The sequence below is a fragment of the Pocillopora damicornis genome, chromosome 10 (assembly GCF_964200805.1).
Source record: "Pocillopora damicornis chromosome 10, jaPocDami1.2, whole genome shotgun sequence".
Lineage (NCBI taxonomy): Eukaryota > Metazoa > Cnidaria > Anthozoa > Scleractinia > Pocilloporidae > Pocillopora > Pocillopora damicornis.
This window is the reverse complement of record NC_142679.1, coordinates 15,753,793-15,780,610: the sequence shown is the minus strand read 5'-3', so window position 1 is coordinate 15,780,610 and position 26,818 is coordinate 15,753,793. Positions and strand designations below refer to the sequence as shown.

Here is a 26,818-nt window from a genome sequence, read left to right as displayed (position 1 = left end):
GCTGACCTTGGCGCTCTTGTCATGAATTAAAAATGCTGGGAAACGCTCGGCATGGTTACCTCTTATTTTTCCAGTTTCACGTTAAAAAGAATGATTTTCAAATCCACAGGTAGCAGTGGTGGCAAGGGAAGCAGTGGGGCTCATGGAGGACGCGGTGGCGGTATTTTATTCCTGAACATCAGCGACACCCTGGACATCGAAGGAACCCTAAGTGTAGATGGTGCCAACAATGGTGGGTCCGAAGCTGGAGGAGGAAGTGCTGGAAGTATTCTAATCAGAACTGTTTTACTGGAGGGGAGTGGAACTGTTCAGGTAATTTTACCTTGAAGGAAAATCGCTTCTTGAACCAACCGTCGTTAAGCAATTAATAAAATAACGTAAAATAGTAGCAAACTTTTTGACAAGCGGACTACGAATCGAAAAAAATAATGTTTGATATTTTGAGATATAAAATTAATTTTCTAATACCTTTTCATTAGAAACTTAGAAGGTATCTTCTTACATCAAGAGCACGGTGAGGTACTTAAAAATATTATGTCTTAGTATTTACCACTCAGGTAAAAGATACAATTTTTTTGTATTTGTGTGGTATATGCTTAAATAATAATTCACCTCAGTGTCGGTGAAAGAGGTGGATATTGAAGCGGCGAGGTAAATATCCACCACTATTCACCTCCACTCCGGTGAATAATAATTAATTGTTATATACCTAGACTTTCACTCAACAAAACAAGCACTGTGGTTGGTTGATTCTTGGTCACGTGTTCCTGATCAAATTAAAATGTATCCCGAACAGGATACAATTGCGCAGTTGTTGCCCGCGCGCCGAGTACAACAGCACGTTTATTTGTTTTTGCCATATGATTGTTCAAGGGAAAGTCTAAATATATAACAAAGCACTTAATGTATGGTCCCTTGCGAATCTAGTTAGTTTTGTTTTCCCTCGAATCCCCACGACCCAGGACTCTCGGGAAAACAAAACTAACTGTTTCCTTGGGATCATAGATTAAATGTATATTATTTCGGAAGATTCATTGTCTTGAACATAAACATTGCTTTTTAATCAAGGCATTATCCTTCGATAACATGCTTTTGTTACTACTGGTAACAGCAACTGTCACATTATTCTTCTTATCAAGGCAAACGGTGGCAATGGTTACACTGGTTCTTCCAGAGGCGGAGGCGGTGGTTCTGGTGGCAGAGTCGCCTTGTACTACCAGGAAGGGTTCTTTGATGGTGTCCTTGAGGCCGCTGGCGGGAAGGGCGACTTAGAAAACGGTGCGGCAGGGACTGTGTACGTAGAAAAGGCGGTGAATAATTCAGACACGCCACATCGAACTTTGAAAGTCGACAACAAGGGTCGACCACCACTTAATGAACGAGTCAATGAGGTAAACAAATGAGTCACTGACTTTAAAATTGCTTTAGAAAGGTATTGAAGGGGCAATTGATCATTAAACGCGTTATACACTCTAAACAAAAACAAAAAAAACAGGTATCGCGAAGAAAAAAAAACATATTTTCTTTATATTTGTTATTTGCTGGCGCTCTTGTTTTGTTAATGAAAAAAGATAACGAGCCAATAATACTCCACACACTTCAAAAAATTTGATTAATTTTGTTTTCTACCCTAACTGCGCAAAACGAATTAGAACCGCGTGTCTTTCATTTGGGCTGCAGGCCAATATAGTGATTTCATTGACGATTAAGCTTGTCCTTTACGATTGTTCTTGTCTTTAAGGAGGGAAGGATACGATTTCGACAGACAACGTTGAGTAGCCAATCACATACACACATTTACTCAGCCCTGGCTCTTCCAGCTCACTTCTACGTTGTAACACTGTTGTAAATACCCTAACATGTTACTCTGACATTGAGAAATATAAAGTTAATTTGTAATGAGAAAAGCATCAAAGTTGACCTTTTGTTGGAGGGAAGGTGACGGCTAGATATTGTTGTAGGTAGTTCTGCTTGCCTAATCTACATTTAAGTCACTCCATATTTTGTTACAGATCGAGGAAGTAAAATTGTATCCAGGAAGGTTGAAAGACGGCAGAGTCTACTCAGATGAGTACACCAGCATAAGTGGCCTTAGATTCAAATCCGATGGGTCTACGATGCCCCTCTCTTTAGGATCCAGCAGTTATTATTCGCTGTCCCGAATGTTTGACGGAGACCTCAAGAACGCTTACATAGTGCAATCGTCCTCCGTCCATGTGGTCATCGAGGCTACTTTGCCAAGGCTAATGTTCATACATCACATCAGGCTTTATCCTGTATGTAGTACAGATTTTTCTGTCTAGTACAATCCTTAGCTTATCAAGCTTTTACCTTCACAAGGAGAACAATGGCATTATCCCTCAGGAAGAAGGGTGGAGCCCTTACAACTAATTTTTGTAGCGGAGAATTCTGTTACCGTTTTCGCAATTGTTATAACACTTCCCGTTGTCCCTTTTATTGTTAGTAACGGAGAAATTGACCTTATGAAAAATTTTATCATTGGTTTGGAGGCAAGGCGTGTCAGTATAACAAGACGAGGGTTTTACCATTAAATCTAACTCTGACGTCGTTGTTATGCCTTTAAGAAGCTTCTTCAAAAGTTTTTGAGTCATTTTTAGTGTCAATGATAACCGCTTCTATTTGTGTTAAACCTTGAAATAAATATTTGTATGGGTAGCAAATTTCCACGAGGCACTAAGAGGAGACAAATAATTAAGAAATGAAAATTTGGTTTGTAGGAAAAAAATTTGTTCGGGCGTTCACCTGACAAGAACCTATTCAGGGATCGTAAATGAGGTGTTCACTAGATTTTTAGCAAGTTGTTTTGAAAGTACACAAGAAGCAAGCATTAGAGGCTAAAAGTGAAAATCTGTTTCATGCACTATAACGCTTTCTTCTTTCATGTTTTTTAGTATTGTCATCAACACTACCGCGTGAGTTTCACCTTAACGACGGACCATCCAGTTATCGGGTGGAAAGACAGAACGAAAGGTTCGCGTTCATTCGCAAATTGTTTTGATACTTTGGTTTACAATGATGTAACCATAGAAGATACTATTTCGAAGTTCACGGTAACATTGACAAGACTTGAATCAAACGTTGCGTTGAGCGAGCTTAAAGTGTTTGTCGGGCGTGATACGTCGTCCTTCAAAGCCATCACTCTTGACCAAGACAGCTCAAGAACATGGTTAGTATTCAACGATCAGGGAACCATGACATTTGAAGTTGACGAGTTGGATGTGCGTGGAAGTGCACACCTAGGTATTCAAAACGGAGCTGGAAAACTGGACTTCAAGGTGAAAGAGTATAAGGGGGATTTTACAGGAACTGTTCATGTAGGTGGAGCACAGAATTGGTACCTGAACGCCAGCAACAATTCAGTGATTCCTTTTACCCTCAGAACTTACCAGGTGAGACTATTTTCACAATCTACTGACTAACAGGGAAACTACCTTATTATGAGAGGGTTATTCTCGTGTTTATCAGGGTATTTAAAATCAACATGTCAGAGAGGTTAAATTTCAAACCTGACTCTTCCTTCCCTTTATACCCTTCCGCATAGAGAAACAGCATTTCTTGATTCCTTAGTCATGGTAAAATTACAGCATTGCAAATGCCAGAGAAGGATCAGGGAATTTTCGTAAGAAGTAGTTTTTAAAAGTCTTACTACTTCGACCGTTATTATTGTCTATGGTATTGACTCTTTGAAAATACGGTCGACTAAAGAAAACGTCATTGTTTCGTAGTAATAAAAATATTTTTTTGTGCTAAGAGAATTAATAGCCTAATTAATGAAATTGAAGGATAGGAATTTAAAAGCTCTCGGAAAATAATGTGGAAATTTAGGCTAAGTAACTCAACGTGAATTGGGAGAAAGCATAAAAAAGCAATTATTTTATTGTGTTTGGTTATTAGGTATTGTAAAAGAAAAACACATGTTACCACAGTAGGATAGGTATCGTTTTTATGTATGCTTACTTTTACTCCTGATGAGATGCTTTTTACGTTCTCAAAAATATGTTTTTTTCTTCATAGGGCTCACAAGTTTTCCTCCCACGGGAAGTCTATCTCCAAAAATCTTCAGTTTACGCAGATTCTAAGCTGGAGGGGCTTAAAAACCTCTTCATTTCACAGGGAAGTCGCTTTGACGTTACGCAAGGAGCGCATGTAAATTCCCCCTCGAAAGCCACCATTTTGTTGGATCGCATCACCATTCTAAATGGGGGAACGTTCTACCAGCGGACCGCTGAGCCCGCAAAATTAGCTCTGAATCTGACAGGGGAGCTGATCATCAACGCTGGCGCGTCAATGGAAGTCAGCAAAGTTCATCTCCAGGCCCATAATATCTTTATCGACATTGACGGTGTCTTGTCCGCGAGTGGGCGGGGCTATTCCTCTATGAAGGGTGATGAACCAGGTCGGAAGTCTGACGTTGCAGCCTCCGGAGCTGGCCATGGAGGGGCTGGTGGAAGTAGCACGAGTCAAGAGTACGTTGGAAGGGCTTACGGATCCTTTCAGATCCCTCTTGACTTTGGAAGTGGTGGGGGACAGGGGTATCAGGACTTGGTGAGTTACACCGATAAATTGGTGTGCGGTTTAGAGCAGCCTAAGTGGTATATCTCATTACATGTCTAACTTCAGATCTTTGTTCATGTTTATTTCCAAATACATATCTAAAAAATTAGGTCGAGAAGTATGTTCTTTTCTGAGATCGAGTATATATGGAAAGGCTGTTCAATTACAGAATATTTACTGGTTTAAAAACAATACTAAGGGTTATGTTTTCTATCGTTCTTAGCCTGGTAGCTCCGGCGGCGGGGCCGTCAAACTGAGTGCTTCACATATCGTACAAGTTGACGGGCTTCTTGATGTATCAGCTGGTGCAGCTGTCAATCCAGGCACCGGTGGCGGAAGTGGTGGTAGCGTCCTCATCCAAGCAACGCTATTTCTGGGGAAAGGCAAAATATTTGCCGATGGAGGCGAGGTTGCTCATTCGTCGCTTGGAGATGCTGGGGGAGGAGCTGGTGGTCGCATTTCTGCTCATTACAAAAGCACAAGATTTGCAGGCTCTTTTTCAGCCCATGGTGGGGTCAGCAGAAGCGAAGCTGGAGGGCCAGGAACGGTCTTTCTCTCTGAAAACTCCACACACACAACTATGATTATCGACAATAATGGTTACCGTGCTTCTAAATTGTATATCTCAGACTACAGAGATCGCTCCAACGACGGAGGACGTGCCTGGCTCCTTGCTGGTTACATGGACGAGTTTACCTTAAACCTGTTACAGTTACGAGGTGGCACTCACTTTGCCGTTTATCATCTTAAGCCTTCATTTACTCTCAACGTGGAACGACTCGAAGGTGACCTTGGGGGTTTAATTCACGTGTCAAAGAAAAACAGAGTGTATATCAAGAACGCTCCAAGACTGTTCCCTTCAAGTTTCCACATTTATAATGAGGGATTTCTTCATCTTCCCCGAGATGTCTTACTCAAGGACTTGTTTTATCCGAGGATTTCCCTTGAAGGGTTGATCAGTGGAATGGATAACTTGACACTTGGTGGAGGAGCAGAATTTGTGGTCACAGCAGAGGTACTGATTTTGAAGATTGTGAACTGAATGTAATTAAGAGTGTTATTAAATATGCTGAGCTTTCAAATGTGTTATTTAAAGGGTAATGGCTACTCTTTCAGCGAATGCTCGGTGTTATTCTTTCTTTGAAAGGATAGTTTTGTAAATTTTGAATGCGAAACTTGAATCCGCGCTTGTGGAAGTTGAAATGATTATGGAACGTCGCACAGCCTTACCTCTTTAATTGTTATTGACGAGAGGGAAATAGGAGGTAGACCTATTCTTCGCGGGGTAAAATTGCTTTTTCTAACAACAAGCTCCTTCTTAGCTGTATTATCAAAGTTTTAGTCAACCTTCAGTTTGTTATGTTTTAGTCTCGCTAGTTTGTTTGTTCAGGAAGAGAATCTCTCACAGCAAAGAAGCTGTCCAACATTTATACGCAATTACCGATAAAATGAATTAGGATTTCAAAGTCTACCAACTAGCCTATGAGAAGAAGTTCAAATGTTTGTGGCGTCGGGAAAACGGACATAACGGTGGTTTCGAATGATGGGGAACTTAAGATGCGAATGAAAAGGCACTTATGAATTGAAGGAATCTTGTCACAAACAGAAGAAACTACGAGTAACTAATCCGAAGGAAGTGAATGTGTCTAGAAGGAGAAAAATACGCTACAAAGCAAAAACTATGAGTGGAACGTGGTGTAACAAGGAAGTCGGTCAGCCAGTTTGTCATAGAGTCAGGGAGTGTGTTGGTCAGCCAGTCAGTCAGTCGATCGGTCTATTAGCTAATCAGTCGGTCAGTCGGTCGGTCAGTCGGTCGGTCGGTCGGTCGGTTAGGTAGGTAACTCTAGTTCAAATGTAATCATAGACGGCTTGGAAACATATCCCGCAAGTCTTAAATATTTTTCGTTATCTCACTAAACTTATCCCTTTTGCAGGGTCAAACGGAGGGCTATAGCAAAAAGACAATCCATTTAAATTCACTGACAATCATGAATGGTGCCAAACTCGTGGCCACTGATACTGTTTTGGACTCACCAACGGTTACCCTGCTACTGAATGAAAGTTTAAGAGTGATGGCTGGCGGTTGGATACAAGGCAAGTGGATAGACATCAATGCTGGTGATATTGAAGTGGAGGCATCTGGAGTCATAACCGCAGAGAAACAAGGCCACGATGCAAAAAGTGGATCTGGGTCGCCATCAGGTAAATAAGCCTCTCACGCAGTTTGTATGTTTCGTGATATGTTTTGATTTCTACTCACAGAGTTATTGAGGATATGCAGTACAATAAGTTTCTTATAAACAGTGTTATGAAACTATATATGACATTCTGTATGATGAGATGAATTATGCATTCATTTTGATTGGTTGTTGCTTATAAACTATTGTCAGAGAGATGCATGGATGACATCACCCTTAAAATCATTTTGCTTTTTTTGTTTTTATATTGAAAAAAATAGATTCCATGATGCCGTGGGTTTGTACAGTATTGTGTCTCAGAGGATGTTCTCTGTGTTCTTACCACATTTTGATGTCATTTGTTATCTATTACAAAACAGATGCACGGCATTATCGAATCTCTTTGATAAGTAGATATGTATTTCAATCTCAAGATAAAAGAGTAATTTTAAACAACCATCATTTTTGTTTACCTCAAGAAAAAACAATATCCATCATTTACAAGTTTACAGTTACATTTTATCGAAACCTCTCCTTAGTTTTCTTCAAGGATTTATTGTTGACTTCTTGATGAAATTACTTTAAGGTTCCGCCGGTGCCGGTCATGGAGGTCGCGGAGGTCTTGGAGACTCCGGGTCATCCCCAGGTAACTCATACGGCTCCCTTTTTCGACCTCTTTCACATGGAAGTGGCAGCATGTTTGCTGTTGGAGGTGGTGTCATTAAGCTGGCAACTAGCCAATCAGTTACTATAGATGGTTTAGTAGATGCAAACGGCGAGGATGCCCTCAACAAGTCTTCTGGAGGGGGGAGTGGGGGAAGTATCTGGATCCTATCCAAAGTCTTCAAAGGGAATGGAGTCATCAGAGCCTCAGGTGGAAGTGGATTGTTTTTCGAAAGTGGTGGAGGGGGTGGAGGACGAATCTCTATTGCATTTGAAAACCGCACATTCAGTGGCAAAATAAATGTTTTTGGTGGAGCAAGCAACAAAACGGCAGGGGGCGCTGGTTCCTTATATCTCCATAATAAATACACAGATTTCAAACAGCTCATTGTTGACAACAACAATATAGGTTCACCTTTAACAGATGACATTACAGACGTCTCAAATGACGGAGGTCGAACCTGGCTGACACCAGAACCCAATACAATTGAAATGTCATTTGATGAAGTTGACATTCGAGGCCAATCACAACTAGCCGTCCTCACAACTCCACCTGACTCACCTTTCCGCTGGAACATTGGAGGTATCCGTGGTGATCGCTCGGGAATCCTGCATGTTAGAGCTAATCAAAAGATGCATATGACAATATCTGACAATGAGGGAAAACAGCCTCAATTGCTTTGGGGTGTCAATGTGTATCCAAGGGGCGACCTCAAGTTGCCCCATAACCTTGTTGTTGATGGGATCAAAATTATTACTGCGGGAAGTTTGAGTGGAGCTCAAAACGTCACTGTGGGAAATAATGGAAGACTCATCCTCAGGTATAATAATTCTTAGTCATCAATGCCTGCTTTATTAAAATTGCAGTCCTTGTACAAATCACATTTAGGAACTTACCCTGTACTTTTGAATGGCCCCATAGTAAATGGCTAAGATTTATCCTATCATTCAATATTATTATACCTATTTATTTTTTGATAGTCTGAACGCATGGATTTTATGATTATTGATTATTGATTATTACTATTCGTAGGCAATTAATTTCTCCCAACAACCAGATGTCCAGAAACCTTACATTTGACGTGATTGAGATCCAGGGCGGAGGTAGAATTGAAATACAAAGCGACAAGGACGGCCTTTCAATAAAATGCACAGCCCTGTGGATCCGCAGTGGTGGCGTTCTCATCGCAGACCGCCTTTCAATTGTGGCCGACTCAGTTACAATTGAGCAGTCAGGAATTATTGATCTTAACTTTAAGGTAAATTTTTGTTATGAAAGTGTTATCAGATATAGATTCTTAGATATGAAATTCCACAAATTTCTGTGCTGAATCAGTATATGGGAATGGTTTGGCATGGAAATGGACATGACATTCTGATTTTACAACTTTTTCAATCTGTTCGGCTGTTTAGGAGACCCCACATGTACACTCACTTTTACCATCAAAAGCCTTTCTTAAACTCCCTACCTTTTCTTCAAAGACACAAGCCTTGGGAAGTACTATGGTTGAAATACACCGTATTTCTCTTCTTGGAAAGTAATTCTCTTCCTTAATATCAAAATTATAGCCTGCTGGCTATGTTTTTAATTGTCTTCTGTTTTTTTTCTAACAGGCTGTTGTGGCAGGCTCAGGACCAGGAGCTGGGTATTCACACTATTCGGGATCTTCAGGGGCCGGCCATGGCGGTCGGGGAGGTAGAGGTCAATCTGAGAATCGAACTGGTGGTTTCTATGGAGATTTCATCAGTCCAAAAATGTTTGGTAGCTCCGGTGGTGGAGGAAGTGGTGATGACATAGCAACCGGCGGAGGTGTTTTCTACTTACATGCTCAACGGATTGTGCACGATGGAGAAATTTCAGTAAATGGAAAAGATGCTTTAAACAATTCTGATTATGGTGGAGGAAGTGGAGGAAGTGTTTTTATTGAAGTAGAATATTTTGACGGTTCTGGGATAATTGAAGCAAATGGTGGTGCTGGTGGAATCAATGGCGGTGGTGGAGGTAGTGGTGGAAGAATTGCCATCTATTACAATCAGACATTCTTCACTGGACAGATTTTCGCATATGGGGGAGGGTCTACTGTTGAGAGTGGAGCAGCTGGGACTATTTACAAGAAAAACAAACATAATGGTAAGAGTATCCTAGAGGTTTACAATGAAGGGAAGAAGCCATTGAAAAAGGCAATCGCTGATTATTCAGACTTGACAAGTGATAGTGCGAGAACATGGCTGACGATAAGCCACATTATTGGTTCACCGGTGCCAGTTACTGTGCCAGATATAGATCTTGGGACCACTGTTTACAAAGGCCTCACAATTACCGAAGTGAAGCTAGGTGGATCAGCTCATCTTGCAATTGAACCTGACGCCACCAAGATTCGCCTTCACACGTTTGCACAGTTTTATGGAATGTTTGAAGGAAACAGCTTTGGCTTCGTTCATGTTGGACCTAAGCAACTACTTGCAATGCCAGACACAGACTACTACATTCCAGTTAATTTAAAGGTTTACCCGTCAGGCTACATTAAGTTACCGGACAGAGTCATGCTACACAAGAACTCCCTGTCTCTTGATGCTGGATATCTCATTGGTGTCGAAGACCTAGCTATCTCGCAGTGTACAGTTTCGTTTGGAGCCGGCTCTGGAGCACAAAGCACAGGATCATTACAGGCGATGTATTTTAAGATTCAAACACTGACGATCATGAGCCAAGGGATATTAGATATGGTTGCACCAAACTCTAATTATTCATTACATATTGACTCTCTAGTCATCAACTCGGGAGGTGCACTAAAAGGACGAAAAGTAGATATTGTTGCAAAGAGCGTAACTGTTGATGAGTCAGGGAAGATAAACTTGGATGGCCAAGGAGAGAAATGTCTAGATCCCAACGTTTACTACGCTGGGTCAGGAGGAAGTCATTCGGGCTATGGAGGGTTTGGAATTGGAAGCAAGCGACAAGACCGATTTGATTCAGTTTTTCTCCCAGTAGCATTTGGAACGGCTGGGTATGCTGGGCGTTCATCTTTTAGTTGTATGGGTGGATCTGGTGGTGGATCCCTGAACTTGACAGTCGATGGGACACTACAAATTGATGGTGAAATCTCGTCCAGGTGAGGATTTATAATGTATTTTATATTTTTCGAAAGAAGTAAACTATTTCAGTAAAGTTTACTGTTTTGAACTATTAAAAGTATCGTTTGGATGTTCTCTAGTCAGAATGTAATCCTCATTTTCATCATAAAAATTGAGATTATGGTAATACTTCTGATGTCCTGTGTGTTACTTTCTAAACCATTTCATGTAGTATATAGGGCCTTAAAATGTTTTTTGACCGTGTGCATTCATTTCCTTTTCTCCAGAGGCCAAAATGCTAAAGACAGTGAAAGTGGTGGAGGTGCAGGTGGTAGCATTTTAATCAGAATCACTACACTAGAGGGTACAGGTACGTTCGAAGTCCAAGGCGGTGATGGCGGAGTCACCTCTGGTGGAGGAGGTAGTGGTGGAATTGTTGCAATTTACTACAAGATATCATCACATCAGTTTTCCTACAAGGTTCGTGGCGGAGGTGGCAAGAAGATCGGTGCTTCTGGCTTCCTGTACACGAAGAGGGATCTCCAGCGTAGTCGTCGGCAAGTATCTGAGTCAGATTCAGTACTGATCCTGGAAGGAAGGGAGGTTTTGTCTTTTGAATCTCCAAGTGTACTTGTCTGTGATCCAAAACTGATTGACTTTACTTTTGAGGAAGTGAAGCTTTTAAAATCCAGCACCCTGACGATGATTTCATGTTCTCAGGGAAGTCCTATGACTCTGATCGCAAAAACAATCAAGGGTGACAAAACAGCGTGGTTGGTCGTGAAACCAAATCATGATGTTTATATTGGCGTTACAAGCATAGTTGAGCCAAGCATGGAACTAGAATTTAACGCGGAAATTGAAGATGGAGGGACGCTGTCTGTTCCGGGGAATTTCTTCATTTCTGGTGATACACAGATAAACCTTAGTGGCAGCTTAATTGGCGTATCGGACTTAACAGTCAACGATAAAGGAAAACTTGTGCTTAAATATCCTGGACATACTGGCTTTAGAATAACTCCTGACCAGGGAAAATCTGTAGTGCAGATTTCAACTGTGCGAATCAAAGATGGTGGAAGCATTACAACAACTTCACCAAGCAAGGTTGAAATGAAATCGGACCTCTTACAAAAAGACTTTGGTGGAAATCTTGGACCTGGAATTTCTGTGTCTTCGAATCAACGAATAGAGCACACCAATGGACCCTCTCTCAATAAGCAGGGTTGCCCACATGGATACGAAGTTGTTGAAGTAGCTTCCAAAACTTTGTATAACCCATGCGGTGTTGGGAAGCACATTTTTAACAAAAGAAATGAATCTTACCTCGTATTAAAAAACGTCTCAGTGGCCATATCACATAATGAAACCATTTATGTAATTAAGAATGAGACACGCTTCAACGTCACATACTACATTGCTTGCGACTATGACGATTTCAAACTTTTACCTGGCCAATCTTGCAACCTAGCACCAGGAAGCTATAAATACAATTCTCTGCAAATACAAGGAAGTGCTGCAATGTATTTTGAACCAGGAACAGAAAAAGGAAATGCTAGTACTTTATCTGTTTCTAAGCTTACCATCTTCTCTCAAGGCCAACTAATTGCAAAGACGTCCAATTTTATTGATGCCATCTCGACACCCTCGGACTATGGTGGCAGCTATGGAGGTCTCGGAGGAGGTGCTTCTGAAAACAGCGCCCTATATGGTAACATTTCATTTCCTGTGGATTATGGTAGTAATGGTGGAGGAAGCAGTCAAAATCATGGATGGGGAGGAGGTGTGATAATCCTAAAGACAACAGAACTTTTCAACGATGGGCTTATTGATGCTAGTGGTGGGGACGGATCTTCTGGAGCTGGTGCTGGAAGCGGAGGCAGCATCCAAGTAGTAACAGATTATATGAAAGGATCTGGTATATTCAGGGCTCGTGGTGGAAATGCGAACTTCCCTGCTGGAGGGGGAGGCGGGGGAAGAGTTGGAATAACGATACGTAAGGGGCAGAGTGAGTTTCGCGGTCTTTATGATGCTACTGGTGGAGATGGACGTAGACCAGGCTCATCTGGAACTGTTTTTGTACGTGACCAAAGACAAGGAGCTTCATATGAAATGATCATGTTCTGGAACAAGATCATTGGCTATCCTCCGGCTCAATTACCAAACACATCAGCTCCCTACACCTATGATGAAATCCGTTTAGAAAATCGCGGTACATTCCTAGCAACAGCTCAGCTAGTAGTCGCTAAGAGCTTTGTTACCGATGGCACTGGCAAGCTAACAATTTCAGGAGGTGCCCGAGTTGACATTCTGAGTTTTTCAAAATCCTCGAGAACATTTTCATGTGACCTTGAAATACAAGCAGGTGGTTCCTTGTACTTCTACAATCAACCAATCTTTTTAGGTCCAGGTTCCCCTACTGTGGTAGTTGCCGGTATTTTGGATGCTAGAGAGCCTTCTGTTGGCAAGGGCAAGTCTATAAAAATAACTTCAACAGGGGAAATAAGACTGGATAAGCTGAGACTTCTTAAAGACTCTGTGATGCGAGTGGATTCTGATGCCTCAATCAAGAAGAGCTTCTCGTATGCTCAATTCCATCTTACCTCACTGAGACTGGATACGAATGCACAACTTATATTTGCTCAAGAAAATGTTTCTTTGAGGGCTGATTTAATTCATCTTAGCCAGGGAGCAGCAATCACGTCTGATACCGATACGAAACTTATCAACATCACAAGTAATGATATTCTTATAGATAATCAAGCAAGAATAACTGCTGATGAAGGAGGCTTTTTGGGTGGTCCAGGAAAGGCCAACGGCTCTGGTAGTGGCTGTGGACATGGTGGAAGAGGTGGGGGAGGCCAGGGAGGAGAGTCGTATGGATCAGTATTTGAACCCCAGCATTATGGCAGTGGTAACAATGCCCGTGGTGGTGGAGTAATTTTCTTAAATATTAAAGGAGGATTTACTCTATATGGCAGTGTAAGTGCAAATGGTGCAAATGATTCAAGGGGAGGAGCAAGTGGCGGTAGTATACTGGTCCATGCAGGAACTTTATCTGGTCACGGGGAGGTTCTATCAAATGGTGGTGAGGGACTTAGTAATTCTGCCGGTGGCTCTGGTGGTCGTATAGCGCTGTACATTACAGATAGGACATCTTTCAAGGGTGTTCTCACTACTTACGGTGGATGTGGGACCACTTGTGCTGCAGCCGGAACAATCTTCATCCGTGAGTATGTGGTTGGACTGCCTCAGAACTCTACAGTAATAGACAATGGAGACAGGAAAACAGAAGCTAACACGATCATAATGCACGAAATGAAGATCTCTTACACGATGCGACTACTTAAACTCGTCAATGGGGCCCGGCTTGAGGTAGCAACTGTTCCTAATGTGGAAATGAAGATAGCCATTCAGAATCTTGAAGGTGATGGAAGTGGAAGCTTTCATGTACATCACAATCAAACACTAACCCTGGGGGCTGGCAAGGCTGTTTCGTCACGACCGTTCATGTTTCCATGGGCAATGATCGTGGATGAGGGAGCAACGTTGAATCTAGATCCAGTACTATTCATTACGCGAACAGCAATTTCGCCATCCCTGTACTTAGCTGGTAAACTGACTGGCGGAGAAAAAGTTACTGTTGGACAAGATGCCTCTGTGGTTATAGCAAAAAGTGGAGTTATTGGAACTCATTCCAACACACCTGGAAAGTACTCATTCCTCTCGCTTAAAGTCTCTAGTGGCGGACGCATTACAATTGAAGTTGATGAGGATGCAAATGCTCCTGTCGAACTCAAGTCTCTCTCTGTTGATGTGGCTTTCGGTGGAGTTATAATTGGAAGATACCTTAGAGTTGACACATCATTATTAAACATTGCCTTTAGTGGAACTTTGCAAGCAAATGGATTAGGTAACCCTGCAGGAGTTGGTCCTGGTGCTGGCAGTTCTTCTTTGTTAACAGGAGGTGGTTATGGAGGTTGTGGTGGAGGTAATACCAATGAAACCTGCGTGGTATATGGATCATTGTTTGCAGCAACAGAGTTCGGTAGTGGGGGAGGTACAACACAAGTTCCAGATGGTATCTTTGGTAGTGGTGGTGGTATCATAGAGGTAGAGGCTCAGGTTTTAATTGTTGATGGAACCATTTCTTCAAATGGTGAGAGTGGCAGCAGCACAACAGGCGGTGGTAGTGGTGGAAGTGTGGATATTTCTATCTCGCAAACATTCAGTGGTCGAGGAAAAATAAAAGCTGAAGGAGGATACGTATCTGGTCAAGTGACAGGAGCTGGTGGGGGAGGTCGCATTTCTATACTTATAACTGGTGATAACAAATTTAGTGGTTCTTTGAGTGCTCGTGGCGGAAGTTCATCGGCTAAAAGTGGATCGCCTGGAACGGTTTACACTGAAGATGGAAAAACAGTTTTACGTAAAAGAAAACTCTTTCTCGATAATGGCGGCATCTCTTCAAACTCACCTTTGCCAATTTTTTTGAATCAATCAGTTGTGGCTTCTTATGATTTTCAAGAAATCCACTTAAATGGTCTGGTTATGCTACACGTTGATAAAGATATGGAAGTTGAAAAGCTGGTCACAGACTCCGACAGCGTTATATATATCAAAGATAATGTTACTTTCACTGTCGAGCCAAATTCGAAGTATCTCCAGCCTGATTGTAGCTTTATTGTGGACGCCAATGGTGAAATTCGTATTCCAGACAAAGTTATGTTTCTCGGAAGAAACAACATTTTCAAAGGTACTTTAACGGGTATACTGGATATGGTTATTGGTGAGAACAGAAAGGTTTATCTATTGGCCTCGGCGCGAACAGCTCGTTACATTGATGGTAAGTACACATTTATTACTCACCGTGGAGAATACAGATTTTCATCGCTGAGAATAAAGAATGGTGCATTCTTCTCGTTTGAAAATGCGCACTTGAAGAAAGTTCCTCTCACTCTTGGACGGCTTGAGGTAAACTTTGGGGCTTCGATGCAAGGCAGCTGGCTTGACATCAAGGCTTCTGATGTTATCATACACTCTGGCGCCACTATTGACCTCTCTGCTCAAGGATACGAAAGTGACAAGGGGCCTGGGGCAGGAGGTCTACATCAGTCCGATGGAACTGGCGCTGGGCATGGTGGCTATGGTGGAATTAGCACCGTAAACTTTGGAAAGTGGTATGGTTCTGCACTCAATCCAAACAATACCGGAAGTGGCGGTGGCAGCTCTAGTAGTGGTAAAGGAGGAAAAGGTGGTGGTTATCTTCGCTTAGCAGTTGTTAGGTTACTTACACTTGAAGGGACAATATCAGTAGATGGAGATGGTGGAACAGTGTTAAATAGTGGGGGAGGTAGTGGAGGTAGCATTTGGATCTCAGCAGACAACATACAGGGTAATGGGATTATTAGTGCAGAAGGCGGTGATGGCAACGGTACTGGAGGTGGAGGCAGTGGTGGACGTGTTGCTCTCTACTTGCAAGGGTTGATGAGTTTTGAAGGTCTTTTGAATGCAAAAGGTGGTGACGGGAAAGACGCTGGTGCTGCTGGAACACTTTATATTCAGGATAATAACAAACGCATCCCTCGCAAACGCTTATGGATTGACAACCTGAAAGTTGGCAACAACAAACCTCAAACGGTGCTTTATGAGGCAGACAGAGTTAACTTCCTTTTTGATGAGCTTCGGCTTAATGGAATGTCTCGCTTTGAGATATACAATCTTCAAAGGAAGCTTCAAACTATCCAGGTTACAAATTTTATCTCCGATGGTGTTGGTGAAATTGCCATAAGAAAAAACCAGACTCTTCTCGCAGAAGTCCTTGAGGCAAAAGAGAGTCACCTAACCTTGACAACGAACATCTACGTTGAGGAAGGTGCTAATCTGGTTGTGGCTTCGAATTTAACAATTGATGGTGCAACACTTACCTTGGATGGTAAACTATCAAATGTTCGACATCTTGTTGTTGAGTCAGGGAGTGCCATTAAATTTGGAGTCACATCACAGACAACGCTTATGGAGAACAAGAACTTTGTATTTCAGAGTGACCCTGGAACGCAACAGTTTGCAAGTGTGACGCTAAAGAGTGGCTCTGACTTTGGGGCTCCCCTTAATCTTAAGCTTAGTGTTGGAAAGTTGAATATGAAGAGTGGGGTGATTCTCCAAGGTAAATTTGTTGATATCAAATCCCAGTCGCTTCTCATTGGTCGTGGGGCAACTCTAACAACTAACGATATCATGGAAATAGAGTTAAATGCTGGTGGTAGAGGACACTCTTCGAGTAATGGTGGCTCTGGCGGTGGGCATGGAAGCATTGGTGGAACTGGATATAATACGTTAGCTGGTGGGATTCCCTATGGAACGATTTATGAGCCAAATCAACCAGGAAGTCCAGGTGGTGATGGCGGTTCTGGTGACTCAGGTGGAAAAGGCGGTGGAGTTATATCAATTGACACTGATACTCTGGAAAATGATGGATCCATCACAGCTAATGGTGGAGATGCATCTCAGAGCAGCCAAGCTGGTGGAGGAAGCGGTGGCAGTGTGTACATAATCGCCAGTAGCGTATTTTCTGGTACAGGGACAGTTTCTGCCCATGGTGGGCGTGGAGATGGCGCTGGTGGATGCGGTGCAGGCGGACGAGTGGCAATACATCTTAAATCTCAGTATGCATACCGTGGAACATTGGAGGCCTTAGGAGGAATTTCTAGTAGCAGTGGAGCTTCTGGTGGTCCAGGCACAGTTTACATCAAAGACGTCCGCTACAAGTTATATTTTGAACAGCTGCACGTTGATAACCAAGGGCAAAGTTGGCAAAACTATGTTACTCTAAACGAAAGTAAAACATCCTATCACTTTCATGAGCTTCACTTAGTACACAAAGCATCGTTACGTATGACTCCCAGTTCAAACTTGACTCAGTCTTCAACGCTTAGCATCGAGAAACTCTTTGGAGATCGATCAGGTCTTCTGCATCTGTATAATGGCCACAAAGCAATAATTGAAGTAGTAGAGGCACAGCTGACAACTACTAAGACCCCTGTGAACTTAAGAATTGACAGTGGGGCCGAAGCTATTATGGCAACAACGGTTTACATTGTTGGCGATGGCGCTGTGGCGTTACATTGCAACGGAACATTAAACGGCGTTCGTAACCTTTATGTTACTCAAAAACGTGTCGTTCTCTTGGAACAAGGTTCACGAACACTAAGGGACGATGAACAACCAGGAACCTTTATGTTCTCCAATGTGAAGTTATTTAGCGGAAGTTCAGTGACCATGAAAGATGAGATCGTGATGAAAATTATTGCTGGATTCTTAAACATAAAGTTTCATGCAAGCTTGGAGGCTCATTATTTCGATATTGTCACTTCAAATCTTGACGTGGAAACTGGGGGACTACTTAGTGTTGCTGGTGATAACAAGGCACGTTTGGCTGTTGAACCAAGTGAAGTATCTTCACTTCCGCAGGGAGCTGGGGCAGGACATGCCAGCAACGGAGGAAGTGGCTATGGAGGAGCTGCTGGAGGCTTGTATCATGGATCCCTTTACAAACCGAAAGAGTCTGGTCGCAGGGGTGGAAAAGGTACAAATAACGGTATTGGTGGAAGAGGTGGTGGATATGTTAAAATTGAGGCTGGCACACTCATCATCAACGATGGCATCATTACTGTTGAGGGTGGAAGTGCTGTAAGCGGTGGAGGAGCTGGTGGGGGAAGTGGCGGCAGCCTTCTATTCAACACAGAATCATTCATTGGTAAGTCTTTTCCAACCACCTTATTTCAACTACTACTGCTTTATTTCAGCTACTTATGCTGGGGCACGTAGGGGAGTTATTTTTCTGGAAGTAACAATTTTATTTCTCTTGTAAGCCCTTACCTTTAATAGTAACTCAATTAGCAAGCGAAACTCTCTCCCACAGGAAACTGATAATTATTTATAAGTGCGGATGCTAATGGCATGACTTTATAATTCTTTTAGATGGAATATTACCCAAAATATCGCTTTATTTGTATGTATATTACATTATATGATAAGCTGAATTGGACAAGCATTTTGGTTGGTTCATACTTATAGTCCATTGGAGCGCAAACACACAAGATGGATAATCTGTAAAACAAATGGAGTCCTTGTCGCTGTGCGTCTGTTCAATAATAGATCAAAATGAGGGAGGAATTGCGCCTGGCTTGCCACTTTTTTTCTTACTACATTTTAACGTCAACTGTAATCTATTGTTGAAGAGACGCACGGCAACTTTAAATTATAAAAATGACCAACAACTGATCAGCAAACGATGTTGTCGTTTTTAATTGGAAGTCTTTATTCTGAAAGGTTATGGAGAAATGAACAGTAATGGTGGGAATGGAGGAGGTACTAATGCTGGTGGAGGTTCCGGGGGAAGGATTGCAATTTATGCCACTGAGAACCTTTACAGAGGGACTTACCAAGCTTTCGGCGGAAGCTCCGTCTCAGGGGCTTATGGAGGACCAGGCACGGTGTTCTTGCAAGATATACGTTCAAAGAGGCCTTTCAAGCAGCTGCGAATTGACAATCTAATGCGTTCCATAAAAGATCCAGTCACGATAGATGAAGCCAACCTAACCAATCATGATTTCTCACAAGTTCACCTGTTTGGACGTGCAGCCATCAATATGGCTGTTAGAAAGGAACGAACGACTTTGAAAATGTCGAGATTGTTTGGAGATCGAACAGGACTTCTTCATTCCCGTGCGAACCAAACATTTTATTTGGAAGCGTCTGCCACGGAACATAGTGTGTCGAAGCCTGCTGTCAACTTGAGAATTGATGAAAATGCTGAGATGGTCTTTGGCGCGTCATTATACGTTATTGGAGATGGAGCCAAAGGAACTGGACAAATAACTGGTGACTCTTCTTTCACAATTGATGGAAGAATGATAGACGTTACTCACCTGTTCCTTACTAAACGTTTGAAGTCAAGATTCTTATCCCACGCTCATTCTGCAGATTACCATAATGAAACTTTAACTGTGAGTGCTGTAGGCACCTTCGTGCTAGCCACGTTTGAGATCCAAGATGGTTCAGAAGTATTTTTGCCTGATGTGCAAGGAGTTCAATGTGAAGTTGGACTCCTTCACATGAAATACGGCTCCGTGATTGTGGCAGATACATATCGCATTGGAGTTACGTCGCTTCTTCTTGAAACCGGAAGTAAAATAACTGCTTCCGGAAAAGTTCGTCCGAGTGGTTATGACAGTTCTGTTCTTCCCAGTTCTTGTAAAGGTTCAGGTGGAAGCTATGGAAGCAAAGGTGGAAAAGGTAAAGTAGCTTTTAAGGAAGTGAAGTTCCCTTAAAATCTGCTGAGATTTTTATGTGATCATATCCTAGTTGTGGAAATTTGTGTTTTGAAGCCGATCTGAAACTGAGCTACGTCAAAACCTTTACCATCCTCTTGAAGCGTACGCCGACAGGCCCTTTTGATCTGAGAAAGGAAATGATTTCGTGAATAAGGCTTTGGAGGTGTTAATTTATGTTATCATGTTTGCTATTTCTTCTAGGTCATAATGGCGTTAATGAACTTCATTCCTATGGTAGTATCTTTACGCCTGGTCACTATGGTTCAGCTGGATGCCCAGGAAGTCAGAATGGTGGAAAGGGTGGAGGACTTATCATCATGGAAGTTGGGGATGAACTTTACCTTGATGGTACCATAGCGAACGACGGACAGGACGCTGCTAGTGGATCAGCCGGAGGGGGCGGAAGTGGCGGAAGCATCTGGATCAAATGTGGTAGATTTAATGGTCACGGCCTCATAACTTCAAACGGTGGTGCAGGCGATGGTCTCACCTCTGGTGGTGGATCCGGTGGACGGATTGCTGTTGATACTCCAACGGAGAATAAGTACGTTGGTGAATACACTGCCATTGGGGGAGATTCAGGCGACCCATCGAAAGACACAACTCAGTATTCTGGTGGGCCAGGCACAGTGTTCTTGAAAGATGCGCGAAATCAGTATGCGCACACGCAGCTTCGCTTGGACAATAAAGGTAGAACTTGGGATCATTATGTCACCCTCAACGAAAGTTTGAAGTCTTACACCTTTGACGAACTTTATCTCGCGCGCAAGGCCGCTATTCATTTGGTCCCAGATGGCAAACCATTGAACTTGACCGTGCACAAAGTGGAAGGTGATCGAACTGGACTTATTCACGTACACGAGAATCAAACTTTGAAAGCCGAGTTTTTAGACGCAGTGTACACCATCACCAGGACTGCTGCAAACTTCAAACTTGATAAGGGGGCCAATGCTATTATGGCGACGTCGGTGCACGTAGTTGGACAAGGAGAAGTGGCATTTGAATGGAATGGCCGTCTTATAGACGTGCAGCACTTCCATGTCGCTTACGGTCGAACCATTAAGATTGGTTTTTATGCTCACACTGCTGGTACTAAAGCAGGAAAGTATCGTTTTATTGATGGTTACGGTACGTTTCGTTTTTCAACGCTGGAATTTGGGAGTGGTACTTTAATACATTATCCTCCGCCTATGGGAGTACACTTCATCGTCAGCCTATTGGTATGTGTGCAAGCTAATTCAAGTAAATGATGTTACGAAAATTATTGTTTTTGTTAGGTTAGAAATCAAACCAGGTTGGATAAAAAAATGTATGGCTAAATAGAGTCGATATTGCATGCATCGTATTGAAAACGTTTATATTTAACTACAGTGTAAACTGCATAGATGTTATGGCAAAATGCCTTAAGAAAGTCCAAATCCACTATTCTCTCGTCACACTGCGTTATTACTGAAAGTGACAAAAGCGATAACAGATGTGGAAGGAAAAACCTTTTTTCATCTCAGTATCTGATATGCATGATACTAAACTAGGCTTCTTTTAAAACAATGTTTTTTCGTTTGGACAGGATATCAAGTTCAGCTCATATTTCGAAGCAGAGTTCTTCAAAATTGAAGCTACTGACTTCTACCTTGAACCGAATGCTACCCTCAACTGCGCAGGAAGGGGGTTCGAAAGTAAAACAGAGGGATCAGGAAAGGACTCTGCTTCAGGAGGTTCCGGAGCGGGGCATGGAACACCAGGCGGTGATGGTAAAGATGTCAGTGGAGGAGAAGAAGTGGGTTCCGTGTATGAGCCAGTACTTCCTGGTGCGAGAGGTGGGACGAGAACTGGAAGGACTACTGGCAGCAGGGGAGGGGGACGTGTTCGTGTAAGTGTTGGATTTGCCTTTCGATTGGATGGGATTATCAATGTCGATGGAGACGATGCAGCAACGAATTCAGGTTTGTGGTATATTAAAAGGACATGGTTACTGTATGAAAGTTAGAATATGTGCAGTGAGGTAGTGTGAGATTACCTCAAGGAGATATTTTCAACCAAAATGTTTAGCACACATTATTATCTAAATTTTCTGCTATTAGTGGCGGTTCTGAGGAGTCAGTGGTGCGTGGAAACTAGACTCTATGATTGCATCCGTGTACCTCAATAGATATATTTATGACTCGCGTTTTTGTCAGCAACATTTCCAAAATGAATGACTCAATACGTAAATAGGTTAATAAAGCAAAGAATAAATGGATAAGTAGTATAAAATTTATTGTTTGTTTAAGTATGGTAGATTGTATCACCAAAGCTTATGAATTGTGTCTGTTGAATTACAGGAAGTGGTGCCGGAAGTGGAGGTAGTGTCTGGATAACAACTGGCTATCTTCGTGGCCATGGCGATATATCTGCCCGTGGCGGAGTAGGAAACACTGACGGCCTTGCCACAGGTGGAAGTGGCTCAGGAGGACGAATTGCAGTTCATGTGAAAATCAAAGACGAGTACAGAGGTGGCTTTTACGCCTTAGGTGGTGTATCTTCTGGGACCCAACATGGTGGTTCAGGAACTGTGTACATAGAGGAGATCCAGGGTGATAAGTTATTCAGACGGCTGTATATCGACAATCAGAATGCAAATCCACCAAAGGTCTTTACCTTGGACGAGATGAACCCAAAGACTGTGAAGGCGAATGCTACCGAAGAAAATGACGCAGAGTTTGGCTTTGATGAACTGATGCTACAAAGAGGCGTAAGCTCTTACTTTTTTCTACCTTGATTTTCGTTACATTTGCTCGATCATACTTTTGCGTTGGGTTTTCGTGGACTACGTTACTTCAACTTACCTAATTTTTTTATCAGACCTCAGACCCCCGAAAAACTCAGAATTGTGTTCGATGTTATGATGATCGCTTTGCTTTGGAGCCGTATAAATATGGGGTAGACGGATGCGTAGCGTGATACTTTCTCCATAACAGTGTCACGTTATTGTGAGCGGATGTGGTTTTTTATGGATTTACCTCTGAGCATCCTGGCGTTCTCGAAACCACACAAAAAAAAATGAACACGAGCTCGAACAATTCTATATAACAGCAGTTGAATGGGGCAATCCAGCATTTCTAGGAATTATTGTCCTCAATGTAAGATTCGGCAACTTAAAATTCATGATCTCATCCGAATTACATAAATATTTTGGAAGAATCGCATCAACCTCGGACTGCCATGTCAGGACGCGAAAAAATATGAAAATTGGCGCGAAAAACTACGTCAAGAGGAAGATTAAATGATGAACAGGACCTGGACCTACCATGACCTCGAACGGACAAATATTGTTTTCCTTCCGAAAATTGTTGTTGTCCAGCACTGAGGAAAAAAGTTGGGACATACGTTAACCATCGCTTTTTAGCCTTTTACTCTTGTTTGTTTGCTTGTTTGGTGGCTGATTGTGCATTTTAGGAGTGTCCGGAAGCTGTAGCTTGACATTGTTATGGCGAAATGTCAGACTATGGGAAAAACCCGGTTACTGAAACGTAACACTGTTATGGAGGAAGTATCACGCAAAGCATCCGTTTACCCCACATTTTTAATCAAGATAACGGCTCCAAAGCAAAGCGATCGTCATAAAATTGTACACAATTCTGAATTTTTACGGGGGTCTGAGTTTTCGAGGCACCCGTTTGGAAGATTATTATCTTTTGTGGTTACTGCCTTTAGTAGGAAGAGAAGCCACGTATGCTGTCTAGATGGGCGAGTGAGTTTGTGTAACAATAGAATTCCGATTTTGACCCAATTTTGTCCCGATGTTTTCCGGCCCTACTTATTGTTTTTTTCCGGAGTATCTTAGTAGTTGGACAGTCGCATTCGGTACACAATTGAATTCTCTACTTTTGTGATTTCTGGCGTATAGCCACTAGCATATCATATTTTCAGTTCTTGCCGTGACACCATGGAAGACAGCAGAAGACGATAACATCTCACAACCATTTCAGGATTGCGCGCGATTCAAAACAAAAGTTTTCCTTGAAGAAAGATCTTAATGGATGTCATTAACGCATCATGAAACTTCGAGGAAAAGTTTTGAAGAGAGAGCATTTTATCGTTTAAATCAGTAAATTACGTCGATCCGAAGATATAATCTTTGCAGTCCTTGTCGTGACACAACAAAAGACGATAAACTTCTCAAAATAGTTTCACAGTGGGGTCCACCGACGCATAATTTAATTCAAAACTTTTTCTTCTAGGAATATCTCAATTGATGTGATCTGCACATCATGAAAGCTTTAAGAATAATTTTTTTCTTTGAAAAGAGGGCATTTTGTTGTTTGAATCAGTAATTTATGCCGAAAAGAGCCGCTAAATTTGCAAGCTGCGAAATTGGATACCTTGAGTTATTCAACAGAATGATGGAATGAAGGAACGGTGGATAGGCGGAATGACGGAATATCTTAAGATGCGGAGTGGATGAACATCCTAAAATGTGGAATTCCCTTTTGTGTAAAACAAAAGTTTAAAGAAATGGAATTGCAATAAAATAAAATTATTTATGATTATCAGGGAAAATTAAAAGAAGCATAGGTAATCATTGTTTAAGCTTAGAGGAAAGGGGAACCATGAGGCCTTCTAGCTAGCCCCTATTATATTACAATCATTATCATTAATATTATTACTTGTTATCAGTTAAATTACAGGTTGAATGCTAATTAGATATTATATTCTTCAATCATCCTTCTTTTGTGGAACAGGGTACTCATAAATATGTGGGATGCGGCAGGTTTTACTGTTTTGCTTGTGAGACAAATATTCTGCAACACTGCTTTCTAGCGTCTAGTCCTTTTTAATACAATAAAAATTGTGCCTTAGCAATAGCCACATGCGGTCTTTGAGAGTTAATTTTTTTCTTTTTTATTACCAGGTTGTGTTCCGAATTGCAGACATGAGACTTAGTAAGCGCCCAGCTATTTCTGTTACAACTGTCCTCGGTGATGGTTCGTCTGTACTACATGTTATGGAGAATCAGACATTCTTCATAGAGTACCAGGAATATACCAGACGAAGGTCGTTCCCTCCCGTGAACTTTAAGGTCGATTACGGTGGGGAATTAATGTTAGTGTCAGACTTCCATGTCGCTGGGAAGAATAACCCAGCATTTGAGCTTGAAGGACGAATTACAGGAGTCTCGAACTTAAGTCTCACAGAGGGTCGAGTCCTGCGAGCGGGTGAAAACATGAGTAGTGCTTTGCTGAAGGACAAAGTTTACATTGAAACACCGATTGACGGACAATTAAAATTTGGAGTTTTCATTATGGAAGCCTCATCAGGACTATATTTTGCTAAGCGCATGAAATTTGTTGTCAGCACACTCTACATGCGACAGAAGGCTGTCATTTCCGCAGACAAAATTCATATGGCTTTGAATGAAGTTCATATGGAAGGAAGCTCTAGAATCACGACATCTGGAAAGGGCCCCAAGGCAGAAGAGGGTCTGGGTCCTGGATCCAGTTTCAGTAATGTCGGTTCTGGTGGAGGTCATGGTGGGCAAGGTGGCCCAGGAAGTACAGTCGATGGGGGAACTGGGTATGGTTCCTATGTGTACCCAGTGCATCCAGGCAGTGGAGGAGGTGGAGACGGTGGCGGTGCTGGAGGATGCACGACTGAGGTAAAAGTTTCTCATTATTAAGATTAGAATTCAAAGGCAATGAGTCACTGAGCTGTAAAAATCAAATATGTTTTTTGTTCCATGTTGGAGTTTCAATTGATGCCTTATACCATTTTTGGTGCATAGAAGTCTTGGTTGCCCTGCAAGCGCCCCCCTAACTAACTTCTTACTCTACATTTTAACATAATTGTAAAATTTGTTGATAAAGGTCACTGTTTCATTGAGGATCCTGCTGAGGCACGAAGGGGGAGAATTTGCTCTTCATTGCTGGGGATATGGCATAATTATGAAGCCAAAAAAAGCCTTAACTCTGGCAGTTTGGTTTTCTTTTTCTCAGATAACAGTTGGATATTCCCTACATTTGGATGGCATCATAGAGAGCGAGGGTGCCAATGGAACATCTAACAGTGGAGGTGGCAGTGGAGGCAGTATTCTGATCAAAACTGTGCTCTTCTCTGGACATGGGCTGATAGTTGCGAATGGCGGACGTGGAGACGGAAATGGAGGTGGTGGGGCAGGCGGCCGGATTGCAGCGCACGTTGCTTGGCTAAGAGAGTACGCTGGACAATATACAGCTTTTGGTGGAACAGGTTTGCTTGATTTTTCTATGCCTCTTTTTTCATTAATCTTTTCACTCATTTGGCTACTAAGGTCACCATTACGGGTGAGTTGTAGAAAGGAACTAATGTTTTTATAACCGCATGATAAATGGTGTCTCTCATACCTGGTATGGCTTTACGAGGAAATGCCCGAAAGGCCTACATGTTAATTGAAAAACGTGAAGATATACGTAGGTGCTAAAAGATACCAAAAAGCAAGGTTACAAAGGTAGCATAGTTATTTTGACTAGATCTGTTTCTGTTTACGTGAAAATGCTCGAAACTTAAACGGGTGTTGATGGCCTAAAAATGGCGGAAATCAGTGCCAAGAGAACAGACATGGGAATTGTTCTCATCAGTTATGTGCAAGAAAGCAAACAAATGTAAATTTAATGAATTTGTGCGGGAGGGATTGAGAAGTGAATCAGTCTTAAGACAACACCTTTCAAATTACATTTCTGGCTTGCGACACGTGTTTGAAATATTGCCAATCTTTCTAAATGTTAGTATCCCATTTTGAAGCAAACTTTCAACCTATAGGGGTCCGTCTGCCCTCCTATATGCATATTTACAAGACTAGTGTGTTGCGTCACCGTGAAATACCTCTTCAAAGAAAAACTGAAAGAGTGTTATACGTAATTAACTCGTCAATTGAATTATCTTGAGAGGAAAAAAACACTGTTTACATAGGGGATTTTGTTTTATTTATTTCCACTCATGAGATGGTCCTGATTGAACCTTCTCTCCCTGAAAAGAGTCAAG

The 26,818-nt window shown here is 42.1% G+C and overlaps 1 protein-coding gene across 1 annotated transcript in view; it reads left to right on the top strand.

Moving 5' to 3' along the window:
* The window catches only part of LOC113680433 (uncharacterized), a 105,731-nt gene that overhangs the window by 40,337 nt on the left and 38,576 nt on the right, over window positions 1-26,818 (top strand). Inside the window, exons 35-51 of the mRNA XM_089184248.1 lie at window positions 110-312; window positions 1,140-1,391; window positions 2,013-2,276; window positions 2,913-3,410; window positions 4,036-4,566; window positions 4,799-5,590; window positions 6,510-6,777; window positions 7,339-8,236; window positions 8,449-8,674; window positions 9,030-10,528; window positions 10,778-18,243; window positions 18,819-19,784; window positions 20,024-21,042; window positions 21,390-21,765; window positions 22,144-22,553; window positions 24,714-25,457; window positions 25,795-26,047. Of these exons, the coding sequence (XP_089040374.1) occupies window positions 110-312; window positions 1,140-1,391; window positions 2,013-2,276; window positions 2,913-3,410; window positions 4,036-4,566; window positions 4,799-5,590; window positions 6,510-6,777; window positions 7,339-8,236; window positions 8,449-8,674; window positions 9,030-10,528; window positions 10,778-18,243; window positions 18,819-19,784; window positions 20,024-21,042; window positions 21,390-21,765; window positions 22,144-22,553; window positions 24,714-25,457; window positions 25,795-26,047 (16,665 nt within the window). The remainder of the gene's footprint in view (window positions 1-109; window positions 313-1,139; window positions 1,392-2,012; window positions 2,277-2,912; window positions 3,411-4,035; window positions 4,567-4,798; window positions 5,591-6,509; window positions 6,778-7,338; window positions 8,237-8,448; window positions 8,675-9,029; window positions 10,529-10,777; window positions 18,244-18,818; window positions 19,785-20,023; window positions 21,043-21,389; window positions 21,766-22,143; window positions 22,554-24,713; window positions 25,458-25,794; window positions 26,048-26,818) is intronic.